Source organism: Ctenocephalides felis, unplaced genomic scaffold (genome assembly GCF_003426905.1).
Source record: "Ctenocephalides felis isolate EL2017-DRISC unplaced genomic scaffold, ASM342690v1 CF-g0.4_SCAFFOLD_01886, whole genome shotgun sequence".
Classification (NCBI taxonomy): domain Eukaryota; kingdom Metazoa; phylum Arthropoda; class Insecta; order Siphonaptera; family Pulicidae; genus Ctenocephalides; species Ctenocephalides felis.
Genome location: NW_020538040.1, coordinates 69,661,448 through 69,679,488, shown reverse-complemented (window position 1 = coordinate 69,679,488; position 18,041 = coordinate 69,661,448). Strand labels below are relative to the sequence as shown.

At 28.8% G+C, this 18,041-nt stretch overlaps 1 protein-coding gene across 1 annotated transcript; it reads left to right on the top strand.

Annotated features, from left to right (window-relative positions):
* Positions 1–8,390: 8,390 nt before the first annotated feature.
* Positions 8,391–16,825, top strand: LOC113375281 (T-box brain protein 1). Its single transcript, XM_026615223.1, has 4 exons — positions 8,391–8,918; positions 9,011–9,372; positions 11,722–11,842; positions 16,451–16,825. The coding sequence occupies exons 1-4, from the start codon at positions 8,391–8,393 to the stop codon at positions 16,823–16,825; spliced, it is 1,386 nt and encodes a 461-aa protein (XP_026471008.1).
* Positions 16,826–18,041: the final 1,216 nt, after the last annotated feature.

Genomic DNA, 18,041 nt, shown 5'->3' with positions numbered 1-18,041 from the left:
TTAAATTTATTATTATAAAACTCTGCTTTTAATTAAGTAAAAGTTATCAAGAGCTCTCATTAGATTAGTTTCGTTTGCAATTTATCTAATAGTGTATATAACCTTAATTTTTTTTTGGTTTTAAATAACATCTTGGGATAAAAATCTGTTTGCATCCTGGCCGTTTTAATTTATACCGCATATGGGGTAAAAAACACAGATTATAAGTTTTTGAAAACAAAAACAGCAAAATAAACACATTTGTGGGAGTTTTACTGAACGTAGTCAGTTAGTTGTTTGTTTGATATGTGTTATTTAACTAAACTCGAAGTATTCGTAGACATTTTTATGATTTATATGCAGCTATACCCACGAGATGTTATTTTCACTAGAGATCATACTTGAAATATTCTATCTATCCTTCCATTCACATTTCTGATAAATTTCGAATTGGATTGTTTTACTTATTAGTTAATATTAATATTACCTAACATATCACCTAATATTTTTTCTTGGTTTTATATTTTATACAATATTGTTAATAGAATTATACAATATATACAATATTATATAAAATACAAAATCAGGGAAATATATTAGGTAATCTGATAGGTAATTAACTAATAAGTAAAACAATCCAATTCGAAATTTATCAGAAATGTGGATGAAAAGTTAGATTGAATATTACAAATATGATCTCTAGTGAAAATGACATCTCGTGGGTATAGCTGCATATAAATCATAAAAATGTCAACATACTTCGAGTATAGTTAAATAACAATGGAAATAGCATGGAAAAAAATTTAAAAAAATTTTTTAGTTAGAACTTAGCGACAAATTTTGAATAAAACTCAATCATTTGTTCGCTAAATTATATCCAAAAACGTGTTTAAAATTTTTGAATTTTTTTTATGCTATTTCCATACAAAACTTTGATTGAATTGCGCACTATCTCAAAAACTATATTACGAGCTAAAACTTTGAGAGAATTGTTTTTTATCAATTTGGAATCATTTGAGCCCTTGGGAGCAAGGAAATTCGAAAATGTCCGATAAAGATCACCCTAATTTATATATATATATATATATATATATATATATATATACCGGTACGGTATTCTATGTACGTACCCTGCGTACTTTCATACCAATTTTTGAAAAGTTTTGAATTCTTATAAGATTCCAATTGATTGAAACTTATAAGATTCATACTAAGTAAATATTTCGATCATCCAGTTAAACGTTACAATTAAAAGTTCAGTATTCAAAATATAAATCTTGAACTATTAACTTATTTATATTAAATTTTGTATGTGTGATTAGATATTGTAATAAGTGTGTACTCTCTTTAATCACATTTAATTTTTCATATTATCTGTAAGAAATCATTTAATTTATCAAATAATTACTAAGACAAACAATTTTAATTACTACCATGTATTGATCATATCTTAGAATTATATTTTAAAAAATTAAAAAATTCAATGAAATCCATGGACACATAAATTAATAAATTCTACTCTTTCTAATATTTGTTTATAGATTCGAAAGTTCTAGCAACTCATCTTAAGGTACAATGTTTGTCACCACTAATTTCTTCTATTTAATCAAGATTTTCATGTACACATTAGTTTTCAAATTTAACGTACGAAATTATTACTAAAACATAAGCGTTAGAATGACAATTATTACATGTGTAAAACATTTTTCAATATTTTAAACTAGAATTACTTTTTTAATTGATAGTATGGATAATTTTCTTTAAATACATTTTAAGGCAAGTAAAGTGATTTACAAATTTGAATTTGCTCATTGATTAGAAAGAAAAGTACTATTAACGAATATATTTGAGGAACCATCCCAAATATGTCTGAACGCCATTGAACAAAAAAATTGCTACTTTTTAAATGTTTTTATATAATCTCCATTTAGATAATATTAACTACGCACAATTAAGAGAAATAGAAGCCCCATAGTACATCCTGGGTTTTCGTAAAACGTGAAACAAGGTTAGGAGCCAAAGAAGATTTTTTTGATGCGGTTTAACGACAGATATAAATATTAATTTATTTCTGTTTAACAACATTATTTAGTGAAAAATTCATTATATGCATCAAGCGATTGCATAGTCTGTTCCATTTTTCCATTTTTTGTAAAAAGGGCATCAAATGACGTTTGCGTTTTTTTTCCATTTTTGATAAATAAATAGGCATCTATAATAAGTTGTTGATAAATAAATAAGCATCTATAATACCACAACTTGCTTTTGAACTCCTGTAAAAATTTGGATAATTTTCAAATATTGCATAATTTCAGTCATATAGTGATCAAAGTACTATTCACAAACGCAATTAAAATTTATATATGCTTTTCTTCGAAATCACTAGGTACTATTTAAATTTGTATTTTTCTTTTTTCTCAGTTAATTTCTTAAGCCGATTTTCTACTGCTTCTTTTATGATTTCATTTGATTTCGAGGCAAAACGTCACAATAAGTTTTTCTTTAATTATGATTAGTTGTTCTCTGCATTTTTTCAAAGTTTGAACGAAAATGGTGCGCAACTTTTAGGCATTTTTGCTAATTCATAAATATAATGAAGTAATTGAAAATTCTCCTATTTAAATTCTAACAATAAGAATAAGTTATTTTAGATATACTTTTCAATCATAAATGCTTGTTGGATGATGAAGTAATCGTCATATCAAGAGAAATCCATGACAATACATACTTAAAAATCTTCACAAAAAATAATAGTAATAATAACTTTTTACATGTAATAGTACTTTAATAATTTTTCGATATATTGTTAATTTGAATACAAGTTTTGCCTCATTATACTGTTATTTACTAGATGAAATAAAATAAATAAATATCTTGCCAATATATTTCCAGTTATAATACTAGTTTTTTACTGATTGTTTCTACATTTTAATTCAGACAATTTTATAATATCTTTTATCTAGATTTGATACATTAGAACAGTTCTTATTAGAATTGTACAAAAAATAAATAAGAGAAGAATTCTATTGACTGATGAATTTTGAATATCCAGCTTTTTGGAAAAGCTCTTTATACATATATGCATTTGTATATAAATATAACTCAACTGCATTCTAGTTTATAAAAGTAATTTATTTTTGCAAGATCAAGTACTGTCTTTACCAAGTTGGAAATATTGTCAAATGGAATATCTATAAGAATTGTTTTTTATATATTATTAGAAGTGTGATCAGATCATAACAGTCCCATAAGCTGTTGTGATGATTTGACTAACTACGTCGGTTTATAGATAACTAATGAAACCACTAATGAACACAGTTTCTCCATAAATATTTTTCAATTTATATTTATTGCGAAGATGCAGTTTTTGTTTTAGTTTATAGGTAATCCAAACTGTTGACATATCTCTATGTGATGAATTTTATTTTTACAATTTATGCAATAGCGATGAATTATTTTTATTGATGCACTAATGCCGGGCAAGAGTTATTTTTACTTGGAAATGAAATCTCTATATATATATTTTCAAGTGAAAATCTATGTTTGACATCAGGCAGTCCGAGAGACCTCTGATTGAAACCCATAGCTGTAACCACTAATCTACGGGAAGTCTAAGTTTGTATGAGAATATTTGCACAAATACGCTTGTTTCGTGCTTCAATTATATTTAAGAAATTTGAATGCGATTTGTTTTTGAAGATCCATATAAGTAATGTGACCATAGTTTTTAACTTCCCGTGGGGTAAGTTATAGTAATCGCAAAAAAATCGAAAATGAAAATTTTTATATATCTTTACGTTTCAGAAGTTTCTGAATATTTTGGCATACCTTAGAAAAAATGGATGTATGTGTGTGTGTGTGTGTGTGTGTGTGCGTAGTATGTATGTGTGTGCGGATACAAATTTTCGTCGACGATTTCGGGAACACGGATGAAGCAATTTGTTTAATTCAAAAAACATTCGATTCGTATTGATAAGAAGACGTGCTGATTAGTTTTTGGCGGAGGCAGGTCTAGCCGTTCCGAAGATATGGGGCAAAAAGTGCAAAAAACGCTACCTCTGTTTTTAAGAGAACGGAGCATCCGATTTTAATAATTCAAAAAACATTTTACTTGTATTGAGAAGATGAAGAATTGATCAAATTTTCATAGGGGCAGGTCTGGCGGTTTCGGAGATATAACAAAAAAAAGTAAAAAAAAATGCCATTTGGCGGTCAAAAATGATTATTAGACTTTAGATATTTTATAGAGATTTTGACAATAAGTATAAATTTTGTTTACATTCCTATGGGTTCCGTACCAATGTTTATCCGTTAGACAGCGACGCGGCGCTTACGCGCTTTATATTTTGTCTCTATGCAGTTAAAGCAGTACGATTGCTTTGAAAAAAAGTTCAGATCTTCCAAAATATGTCAAAATAAAGAAAACATTTTTTTTTCAAAAAAAAAAAAATTATTATTTTTTTTTTAATTTTTTTTTTCAAAAAAAATAATTTTTTGTCCAATTTATAGTTTCTCAAAAATCTTATTTTTTCGAAGTAAAATTTTTTCAAAAATGTTAATTGTTTTAAAAAAAATAATAATTTTTGGTACGGGAAGTTCCAGCAATTTGCCTAAGGGCACGATGCCTTAATTGCCTTAAGGCAGAATTCCACTTACAGATAGTTTAAGTCAAAACCGGGACGACTATTTTTAGTTATACTAATCAAGAAGGAGAGGGGGGGTGTATACCCTTATACTATTTAAGGATATAATAAAGACAGTTTCTTCAAAAATAAATCATTTTTTTTTAATTAGAATTGCGGACTTTTAGTAAGAACTTTATTTTTTGATGAACTTTTACTTATGATACTTATGATGTTAGATCTTATATTTTTTCATACTTTTCTTTTATTCGTTTTTGAGCCTTGTATAATTTTTTCTCATAATTATCTTAAAACAATTGTTCGCCCCTTTTCAAAATTTTTGTTAATTTTTATGATACTGAAAATATAAGTTAGATTTTATTATAGTAAGAAGATTTCCCGCCTTTGGAATTTTGTATTCGGCAATTTTCTCATTCATAACGTATTCATTAATATAAGCATACCCGTTGTCTTGTAGAATAAAATATATCATTTTCAGATATTTGACGAGTAAATGTAAATTGTAATTTTATTATCAAGTACTTTTCGAAAATCTGGGACAATTTCGAACAAAAGATCTAAATCCGGGATAAATATTGCTTTTAGGAAAACTCGGGACACAAGGTGGGGACTTGTGTCCCGAGCCAAACCGGGAGGTATGGTCACCTTAGTAACACAAGCCCTGTTTGACCACACCATTTAATTTGTTAATTATTATCAGATTGTGAGAAAGAAACAAAGTTTACTGTTCAATCACAGATTTAGTCTGTTTAACCTTTTTGCCTAAGGTCCGATCAAAATGAGTTAATACAAAAATTCTGCCCCGGACTGACTAATCTGTGCCCGGATTGACTAACGACATCTACGAATGGCTGCAAAGAGACGTTGTTTGGTTATTTTTATGTATGACATGCATGTAAGTAGCTTCCCGACGGCATGGCGGTCGGATGACCTCGTATATTACAACAAATCAACAAAGCTCAAACACAAAAACCAAATGCTTCGTGATACTACTCGGTTGTTCACGTAGAACAAACATTTGTAAAATATTACGGAAAGTCCGACACAAAAAATGTACACACTGTTTGTGGACTGTACAGTCGGCGCAGTGTGCTGGCCTCTACTTGAGCTAATATGTAGGAGGAACGTCTAGAAAGTGGCTTAGCTGACTGTACACAACGAAGTCTAAATAGAAATAGTGGCGACCTTAATTGCATGTATCAATAATACTGAAATATGAAATATGATGTAGTAACATCAAATATTAAACGCTGACTGATTTTAAACTTGCCAGCGAGGATTGTTCGCAACTATTCGTATGATATTGTTTGCAACTAATCATTTATTATGGATCTTTTCGATGACTTTGCCAAATTTGCAGTTTCAATAGAGTGTCCGCAAGTGCAAATTTGTGGGAGCAAACGTCGTAGATTTTAGAAACGGCTGCAACAAATTGTCTATTCGAACCTATTTGTTTTGACCGGCAAAGACAAGAGATAGTATATAATTTATTTGATATTAGAGCAGATTTTGATCAATTCGAGAAAATTATTATTGAAGTGCAAAATTAGTTTTTTATTTAGCACTAAACCTGCCGACAATTTTGTATACCTAATTCAACCGCGTGCGTCCATATTGACCAATAATTAAAAATTTATCTGTATTATTATTCAATTCCGATAATGATTAATTTGATGCTGCATATATATAAAAGAAAGACTAAAAACAAATTAAATTAAATCTTTATACAGAATATCATAAGCGGCTTTCTTAAAAAATTATTTTAGTCTGAAATGTTTATTTTACAGCAAAAATATTTGGTGTTTTATATATTTTGAAAAAAAATTATTTAACAAGGGTTTTTTACGCCAAAACTTGGTTTCATTGAAATTTTGTATATGCATCGTCGTTCTGAAGCTTACTAGAACAAAAATTCCTTTCTATAAATATGTTGACTTGTCGTTTCTTTATTCAAAATCTTCGCATTTATCCAGGTGCAAATTGTTGAAAAATATGTAAAGTGGCCATCTAAATCTTACCGATTTCAAGTTACACTTATTTTATCATTTGGTCTGCAATATCTACACCAAATTTTGTACTAATTCAAAATCGAATAGATTCTTCGTTTGATGCTTTCTCTTATTTCTATCGAATTATTATGTTTGAAACTTATAATTAGAACAAGCACATTTTTCAGTTTACTATTATGAAATTTGATTTATACAATTTGCTTCAAAATCTGTGAAAAGATTCATCAGTTTTAGAACAACGAACTTCCCAAGTGGAATAGTATAATCAATTTTTTTTATCATTTTCCAAATAGGAACGTCCATTTATTATGTATTTACTATTGACTTCACACGCCAACCACAACTTTATTATAAATTTAGATGGTTTATTTAGTATACATATATTGTTAAATATATATTATACCTAGTCTTTGTTCGAAACAACGCCCCATATAACTTTATTTTCTTTCAATCATACTGACCACTTTTTTCGGAAAGTAGCAAAATAACTAGAAGCAGAGTGAAGAAAATATTATTAATATATTCTACGAAAGTTTGATAATTTACGTTTTACAAAATGTTTAAAACGGTCAATTTGATTGGCGTTGGTAGATTTAGTGTTAAAGAAGCTAGTGTATATTAGAGAAAGTAGTTAAAAATATACTAAAAATTTAGGTGACACTAATATATGTCAAAGTATGTTAACATTTTTTTGAAGAAAATATTAATGCTAAAAAAATACTGCAATTGCCACTAATGAAAACAGTTACTCCATAAATATTTTTCAATTTATATTCATTGCAAAGATGCAGTTTTTGTGGTAGCGAGCCAAAACAGCCATTCGTATGATATTGTTTGCTATGTCGATAATTAAATAGAAGTACTAAGCTGTTTTATTTGATCATCTCGTGCAATTAACGTTTTTATTCGCAATTCTTTACGAATTCATGAAATAGTTTGAATAGTTGCTCAGCTTTTTAAATGAAATTATTTTTCATTATTAACCGGAAGGATTGCAGTTCTAAAATGAAAACGAAATTTAAGAAAATATTCAGTAGTTTATTTATAGCATTTACAAAATAAATGTTTTTCGTGTATGCTGTATATACATGAAAATATTACATTTTAGTAATATAATTCCTTAAGTTACCTAAATATTGAACTTCGATTCAACAAATATGTTTGTACCGATATTATAGACAAAAGCGATTCAACGACAAAAGCGTTAATTGATGTAAGGCTTCTATATTATTTCTGTTGACTTGTACATTGTGTTCAGTTTTTCTCTGCTCAAAATTATTGTTTTGGAGTTAACTCAACAAGTTTGAGGCATTATGAATTGTAAAGAAAATACAGAATTATAGATTTTTAGATGAACTTCATAAATCGTTTAACGGAAAGACATTTAAGTAATATGTCATGAACATGCTACACTCTGTTTTCCGCTAAATTTACAAACGTTTCGAGAATATGATTTGTATCATTGTCTGCAAGTTGAACTTAATAATTTTAGTTTATAGATATGGCAATGAAGTCTATGCATATGTAGATATACAAATATGCACACATATACATAGGCATTTAATAATAATAACATATAATAAGAATTTTTAATAAATATTTATTTAATATTTGAGTGCATGTCTTAGCGAGACACTAATTTATTATAAAGATCAATAATCTTTGGCGGTTATTTTTAAAAACGAGTATTTTAGTTTATTATACGTCAATATTATAATCTAACATAAGGTAATTTTAATTTTCAGTAAAATCATTCTACATGCGTGCGCCGGCTATGGCAGCGTCGCACATTCTGCCAGCGACGGAACCAACCACCAACCTGAATCAAACGCAGACGCCAAGCAATCTTGCGAATTCCATGAGCCTTGCGTCCGCTGACTGCAGTGTGTCGGCATCAGAGACAAATTACACAATAAATAGTCCGACACATACATCGCCGTCATCTTCAAAGCATGGTCGCAATCAGTCGACGATAAAAAGGACGACCGATTCGCAAAATTATAATCATTCATACCTGCCTGATAGCCACACAGAATTTTCTAGTCAACAAGCGCAAAAGTCTTCACCTGAACGCCAAACACCTTCAGTGCTCTGTTCTACATCTACATATTATTCATCAAATTGTTATAAAAATTCTGTTCAAATAACAAATTCAAATTGTGATACGGCACCTCAATATCAAACATTATCATCGAATTCTCCAAAATACCGTTCAAGTCCTGCAGATTATCTGGTGTCTTCAAATTACCCCACACGCCGCCAGATACCTCACCCAAGACAGAGGATTGTAATGAGATTTTGTCCGGATATCAGGCACAATCAGGCGAATGTCACAATTATATTAGCAATGATCGTTTGCGTTATTGTTCTGACTATCAGAATTTAGCAAGTAGCAATAATTACTCAGAGAGGACATCGTCTGAATCTTCTCCAACGTCGCCGGATTACAAAAGAAATTCACATTTACAAGTCGGTACGTCGAACTGCTTGCCATCGAAGTCGGCCAATACGGCATCAAGTAATTGTCAAAAGGTTCCCGTGGTGTGTTGCTCCACGACGTCCGACAGCGCGGCCACGCTGACCGCGATGGGCTGCCCGGTCATTGCCCAACATGGAGTCAGCTCGAGCGAGGCGCTTCAGAGCGATTCCAACAGAAAAGTCACCATCTCGCTGGACGAGAGGGATCTGTGGATCCGCTTTCAAGCGCTCACCAATGAGATGATAGTCACAAAAAATGGCAGGTATGTTATATACAATTCAATATTTTTATTTTATTAGTTAATTTACAAATAGGCCCAATCTTAATTTTAAGTAAAAGGTTGATACTAATATATTATTTACAACACAAAGAATCTCTATTATATCTCTATAGCCAAAATTCTAGAAGATGTAATTCTCATACTTGGATAATTGTATTTGAATTTTGCGTGTATGTATTCCGTTAAAATAATGTTTCATAAAAGAAATTAGTAATAGTTTTATCTGAATTTATTTCTTGTTATCAGAACTCTACAAAATGCTAATATGATAATTTACTTTGTCTATTTTACTTATTTATTAATCTCTTATTTTGTGGATTAATATATTATAACATCAGTTGAATTTTGAAATTACAAAATTGATAATTCAGTCTTACAAAATTGATAATGTTTTCAGGTTTTGCTAGTGAAATAAATTTTGTAAAAGATGCTTTATTAATTACACCGTTTGCAATATTCATCGTGCATCTAGAACACATGTTTCAAATTTATTGTTTTTTTCTATTAAATTAAAACAATTATTTTAAGCAGAATTAGCATGGTCGTAATCAGGATTTTATGACAACAATAATTTGTTTAACTCTCGAGAACTTTTTCACGTTTGCACAAAAACTTAAGTTTGATGTAAATGAAATAAAATTTAAATTTCATTCCGCGGCGTATAATTTGAAAAAAAAACAACAAATTAATAGCTAAACCATGTTATATGTGTTTTTAATAAGCTATAATATAAGCTATTTAATTTATTTTTTTTATGTCTTTATGTTTCTAGACTAATCTTTTTATTTTGATCATTCTGAAATCCCGTAGAAAAAATAAATTCTAAATTTCTAAATTACATAAATAAATGTGTGTTAGTTATTTATTTATGTAGAACTATTCCTATTTATTATGTATTTGCACTATTTTTATTTTTCATTCAGAAAGCAATCATTGAATTGAACCAAAATTATAGATTTTTTTTCAAATGGCCACGTTAAAGAAATTTAACATTATAAAATTATTATCAAATTATTACCCATTATTGTAGCATAATTTTTAACCGTAATATTATTTGAAACCTGATAAAAAAGTTGTCACCTTCAAAAATATATAAAAAAATATATATCTTAATGATTTTAGAGCTTTTTCTTAATATCTTTTTTTCTAATATTGTAACTATTTAATATTATAAAATTAGTTTATGAAACGAAACGTTTTAGCAATATGTGCACGATCTAATACTAGACTACTTAGGTTTTTTCTTGCGAAATAATTTTATATAAAACATGCTTAGCAAATAGCTAATAAACAATGCTTATAGGTGTGAATTGTGATGTTCTTCTGACCGTCGCATTAATTTCAGTCAGTAGTTGAAAATCACAGGCTACTATAAAAATTGAACGAACTTTTTAATCTAGTAATAGTAGAATGTAATGCCCTTTTTAGTGAAGAAGTATATTGTTTTTATGAATGGTGCGAATAATTATTTTAATTTTAATTTTATTTTAACAATTTACAATTCATTACTCAATAAAAATTGCTTATTAATTTTAAAAATATTATATGTCTTGATTTAAAGTAAAGTTATTAAACTATCCTGCAGGTTTTCTATTATTTTTTGCAATCTAAATAAATACTGTAGTGAATCCAGCAATAACTTTACTTTTAGCAGCATTTGTGGTCTGAATTTGTAATTCATAATCAGGTTTTCCTTTTACGAGCGTATGCACATATATTTGTTTTCTAAATTTTTTTGGTTTTGCATTTCTTCTTTTTGTATCCAGCCTTATTTAAATGGCTACAAACGATTTTTTATGCAATCATTAGGTCCTGAGCAATCAAAATCGAGTTACATGATGATTGGACTCCAAGATTTTGTCGTCATTTTTGACAATTATCCTATCAGTGTGGTTGCATTTTGACATCGAAATTACCGAAATGCAATCGACGAAACCCAAATTGCGCGTAATTGGCTGTTGCAGTATCAGGACCATAAATACTATTCACATTTTCACCGGCTTGGATTGCGTTTTCGTCTTTATCAAACAAGAATTGCAAAATATAGCGTATTTTTTCTTTGCTAGTATTTATTTTTGACGTGCGCTTAAACAATCAATTACAAAACTGCCAAAAAAGTTTTTTTAGTACGTAATCTCATCTTTCTAACGCCGCGTTGTAGAATCGACTTATACAACGCGAGATACAGATAATTAAAGCCAACTAATGCAAAAATAATGGAATTATCTTTAATTCACCTAGTAATATAACTTAATAATGATGACACAATTTGTGTCTTGCTATTGTGCCGCAGAAAAATTGCATTTTACCAAACTCTTTCCTTGTTTACAGGCGAATGTTTCCGGTTGTGAAGGTTTCAGCATTTGGTTTGGATCCTGCGGCGATGTATACAGTGCTTTTAGAATTTGTACAAGTAGACCAACATCGGTGGAAATATGTCAATGGTGAATGGGTAAGTAATAAAATTATATCTATATATTGAAATCCTTAATAATCATTTCACTACAAAAATTTAGGTGTTACTTATTATTGATTGATCTTAATGAGTAAAAAACTATTTTTCTGTGTGTTTTACATATCACATTTCTTTTAATTAAATTCCCGTAGGGTAAGTTATTGTAATCGTCCAAAAATCGAAATTAAATTTTTTTGCATTTCTTCACGTTTTGAAGGATGTGTATGTATATGTGTGTGTGTGACTGTATGGATACAATTTTTCGTTCACGTTTCGGGCGTACGGATCAACCGATTTGAATGGTTCAAAAAACATTCGATTCCTATTGATAGGGAGGGACTAAGCCTCCGATTTGAATTATTCAAAAACTTTCTGCTTGTGTTGATGAAACCTTTGCTTTTGGGAATTTCTTTTTTGATTTTTAATTTTTTTTATCACCAAAATAATTTGGATTTTAATTTTAATTCTAGCTAAAGTTCTAAAGCCTACTTATATATTTCAAATAAATAATTTTAACTTAGCAATTCAGTTCATATAATTCTTACAAATATTAGACAATGTTCTTAATTTTAAATTTGATTGATTAAATTTTGTTTATTTACTTTTTTCTGAACATTATTAAGTTACAGCATTTATAATAATCTATTTGAAAAAAATTAATATTCTTCGAATATTTCATTATGGAAGTAACTTACATGAGTTATGCAAGTTTGTGAATTTTTATTATTTATTTTAGCATTTTCTTGGCTAGAGCTGTCAATGAGCCCGTGTAATAAATTACTTTGTAATCTTTCTACCGTATCTAATATAAGAATTTTGAATATATTTAATTATTTCTATTTGCCCTTACTATTGCTTCTAGGTCTACATGTTCTAGCGGGGCCCTTAAATGTAAATTTTAGGAAATTTTGCAGAATAAACTCAAATCTTAAATATTATATAAAAAGATCAATAATTTAGGAATAAATATTGTTGTACTACCTTTATATTTATGAATACTACTTCAATACTTTTTAGTGCTATGTACTGATATTACTAAAATGGTTCGTAGTATAATTTTGATACAATTTGTCTAGTCTATGAGTTTAATTTCGTGTTTGATTTTTTTATTTGAAAAGCTTATTCACAAATAGTGTTCATCAATCTTCTGTAGTGTATAATATTATACAATGAAGAAATTTTTTAACAAAAGTATAAAGTCATTGTAAATTTTGCATGCCAAAAGGAATTGCGTAACCCAAATGATGTCTTTTTGTTACGCATCTGCTTCCCTCTCCATTAGCCATAGCTGTATCATTGGATCTACCGCATTTTTTATTTATTTTTTACATTATATAGAAAGAATGTATATATATATATATATATATATATATATATTATAATAGATTGGCAATATGTAGTAATATATCATATTGCTTACAAATAGTTTAATATCCTAAAATCAGATTTTTTTGCCAAATAAAACAAGTGTATAGTATATGCAATACAGTTATTTAGTGTATATTCAATAATTAATTTCTTTGATCCGTCATATTTTTTTTTATATCGTAATATTAGTTTAATGATGCGAAGTATTTTCAAAATTATGATTTATGGAGAAAGCAGGTTTAATCACATCTGAATTAAAATTTCTTAAATTAGTAAAAAATTAAAAGCAATTGAGTGATATTGTTGATAATCTTGTTGATTTTTGACAAAATCAATTATAATTCAAGCAATCTATGATTTTCGAATATCATATGAATAAATTATTCAGTAATTCGTAAAGTCAGAGTGTGGTCTGATGATTGATAAACGCATATAGGACAATCAACCGGCCAAAATGTGGATATGGTTTTATCTCTCTAATTTATGAAATATATACCAAAACTGTACTTTCTAATTTTACTTATGATTTTTCTACTAGACTACGAAGTTTCCAACTGCCGCCTTTTTGCTCTTCATATTTGTGTATGACTAATTGTAAGTACATTAAATAAAGTGCAGACATCGCACAAAAATAATAATAAATAATAGAACTAAAACCACGATAATAAGAGTAATAACTAGTGAAAGCGAGATTTAAAACATTATTATTTTTGTTACGAAGCATTCGTTAATTTTTTTATTGATTTTTTTTATATATTTGGCAAATTTCTATAATAAACTAATGATGTGTGATAATGATATTAATAGATGTAATAATTGTCTGAAAAAGAAATGAGATGAAATAGTCACCAACGTAGTTCAGTGGTTACTCGTATAATAAGTTTAACATTGAATTATTACAATTAATATGTTACATATAATTTTTTATTTTTATTCATAAGATCTGTTCATCTAACGGAGGACGTGAGTTTAAATATTTCATTCATTCTAAGAATAATCAATATTATTCCTAATTCATTCAACACGATTCTTTTAATAACGGACAGATTAACTTGTGTAAGATAGTACATGTTTATATTTGAGCACTTTATCTTTACCATATGAAATCTGTCTCAACTTTAAATGTATCATATAGTATGCGTATTGAAAGCATATAAATTCATTATTGCCAAAAAAGTTTACTGTATTTCACTACTGTATAAATTATATGTGCAATTCAAAGAAAAATTAATTGATGCCTTTAATTCTCGGCACCGACAAAGCTGGACTGTGTTTCACTCTGCTTTTTGCGAATCATGGCCGCCTATTAGTTTTTGTTAAATTTATTCTTGCTGCTTTATGATTACAATATAATAAATGTATTTTTATTATATCAATTTTATTGAGGGGTGTTGTAAAACTCAAATGATTATCTGCGCCAACAAGTAGGAAAGGGTCATGTGAATATGTCGAACTTTGCGAGTTAATTGCATATTGCTATTATTTAATTGCAATGCAATAACACATCTATTGCATTAATATTTCCAAATAGACATTGATAGGTTTAGGTTTGCTTTAAGAAATGTACTTTGTATAATATTTACGTCCGGTATGTTGAATGCGCGAAAAGCGATGAATGGATATAAATAATGATGATATATTCTTAGATGGATTGATTATTGACGTCGTATTTACATATTGAAAATTAGTTATACTAAATGCTTCCTGATAATTTGCACAAATCGGGAGCATTTCTACATTTGCGACGAACATTAAGAAATCTTTGGATCGTTTGATTTATTAACTTCTCGTAGGGTAAGTTATAGTAATCGCAAAAAAATCGAAAATGAAAATTTCAATATATCTTTGCGTTTCAAAGGTTTTTGAACATTTTGGCATACCTTAGAAAAGATGGATGTGTGTGTGGATGTGGGTGTGTGTGTGGATACAAATTTTCGTCGACGATTTCGGGAACACCAATGAACCAATTTGAATAATTCAAAAAACACTCGATTTGTATTGATAAGAAGACGTGCTGATTAGTGTTTGCAAAGACAAGTCTAGCCGTTTCGAATATTCAGGGCAAAAAAAGTAAAAAATGGAAATTCAGTTTTTGAGAGAACTGAGCGTCCGATTTGAATAATTCAAAAAACACTTTATTGGTATTGAGAAATTAAAGTACCGTTTAATTTTTTTAAGAGGCATGTCTAGCGGTTTCAAATATCGAGTGAAAAAAGTAAAAAATGCTATTTGGCGGTAAAAAATGATCATTAGGCATATGCATGTCAAATTATCAGAGGTTTTATAGAGATTTTAATAATAAGTACGAATTTTGCTTACACTTCTATGGGCTCCGTACCAATGTTTATCCGTTAGACTGCGATGCGGCTCTTACGCGCTTGAATATTTCTTCGAAAAATAGTTAAAATTTTACAGATTTTTTTTTGTCTTTAGGCACGATGCCATGCACCTCTAGTTATATTTATTTATTCATTAGATTTTATATTTACCTATACCAAAAAAACTACCATATTCATAATTCAGTCATAATAGCCTGCTTATTGTTAACAAAGATGGTTGCAATATATTCTGAAATGATCTTCATGCATTATAAATCAAATCTATTTACCTGAGTTTGCAACATTGCCAAAAAGTATTTACGTTGGTCAAATTATATTTTTCACGTTAAAGTCTCAGAAAGCTATATTTATTAGTTGAGAAAGATAGGTGCAAATGTTCAAACTAATCGACAGGGAAAAAACTTTTAGTGGCACGGATTTCTATCATTTATTCTTCCGCTATGAATCAGAATTATAGAGATAGGTTGTTCTTGGAATTTTTGTAGAAACTGAAATTTACATTTTTATTATTGATTGACATTGAATATTTTGTAAATTCACTTTATTAAATTAACTTTATTATGTTTTGTGTATTACTTATATGACTGTATATTTATGGTATACCTAATATAATATTGATATTGCTTGAATGCTGATATATTTTCGTATTTATTTAAATAGATGTATTGACACTGTGTGCTATGTTAAATATTATTGTACATATATATATATATATATATATATATATATATATACCAAGAGTATTGAATGTATCTGAAATGAAACTCTGAACATAACGATTTGATATTTATTAATTATTTGAATAAAACTTATAAATGAAAGAATATTTATTATTATTCAAATAATATTTATAAACGAAGGTACAGTCAATTTTTTAACTTTTAACATTAATATGTAGGTACCAGGTGGTAAGGCAGAAGCGCCGCCGGCAAATCCAATCTACATTCATCCTGAGTCTCCAAACTTTGGAGCGCATTGGACAAAAGAACCAATAAGTTTTGCAAAAGTTAAACTTACAAACAAATCTTCGAATAGTAATGGCCAAATAATGCTAAATTCGCTTCACAAATACGAGCCTCGGGTGCATCTGGTTCGAGTCGGGGCGGATCCCCGTACGGTGGAGACAAGGCCGTTTCCAGAGACGCGATTCATCGCCGTCACCGCCTATCAAAACGAAGAGGTCACGGGACTGAAAATCAAATATAATCCATTTGCCAAAGCTTTTCTGGATGCTAAAGAACGTCCAGATGGAGGTGAACATGAATCGAAATAATAATATTAATCGTCATTATGTCAGACATTATGTTTTTTATAAAATAGATTTTTTATATTGTTGTGTTCGGGATTAACTAATTGAATTTTGCATTTACATTGGTTTTTCTGTAAAATACATTAAAGTTTTGAAAAAATTATTTGCTTGCATTAGTCTTTCAAAATTGCTAAAAACAAATTAAACTGATTTTTGTTCATCAATAAATTCTCCATATTCCATTAATGACATAAAAATTGCAAACTCAAAAAATCGTATTTATTTCTGTTTAAAATTTGGGACGACACGATTCAAGTGTCGAAATGTATAAATGAAGAATTACTAATATTAATTATTTTTTTAATTCTACGAGTAGTCTTATATATATTATATTATATATATATATATATATATATATATATATATATATATATTAGGGTGGTTCTTAATATGAACATTTTTAAATTTACTTACTCCCAAGGGCTCAAATGGTTCCAAATTGATAAAAAACAATTCTCTGAAAGTTTTAGCTCTTAATATTAACTTTTAGATAGTGCGCAATTCAATCAAACTTCGTATGGAAATAGCATGGAAAATTTTTTTTACGTATAACTTAGCGACAAATTAATTAAAGGTAAAAATTCGTGTCATTTTTTATTGAAAATTCGACGCCCTGCAGACTTTTTAACTTCCCGTAGGGTAAGTTATTGTAATGGGCCGAAAATCGGAATTGAAAATTTTTACATTTCTCGACGTTTTGAAGGTTCCTGAACATTTTGGCATACCTCAGAAAAATGGATGTGTGTGTGTGCATGTGTGTATGTATGTATGGATACAAATTTCCAGTCACGTTTCCGGGCGCAAGGATCAACCGATTTGAATGGTTCAAAAAACATTCGATTCCTATCGATAGGGAAAAGAGCTGATTAGTTTTTGGCAAAGGCAGGTCCAGCCGTTTTGAGGATACGGAGCAAAGAGTGCAGAAAATAGAAATCGACTTTTTGAGAGAACGGAGTATCTGATTTGAATGATCTAAAAAACATTCAATTAGGAATGATTGGGAGAAGTGTTTATTAGATTTTGGCAAAGGCAGGCCCAGCCATTTCGAAGATACGGAGCTAAATATGTAAAAAATGGCAGTTTTTGAGAGAACTAAGCGTCCGATTTGAATGATTCAAAGAACTTTCTGCTTGTCTTAACAAAATAATTGATTCTGGAATAAAAAAATTTTTTCATTTTT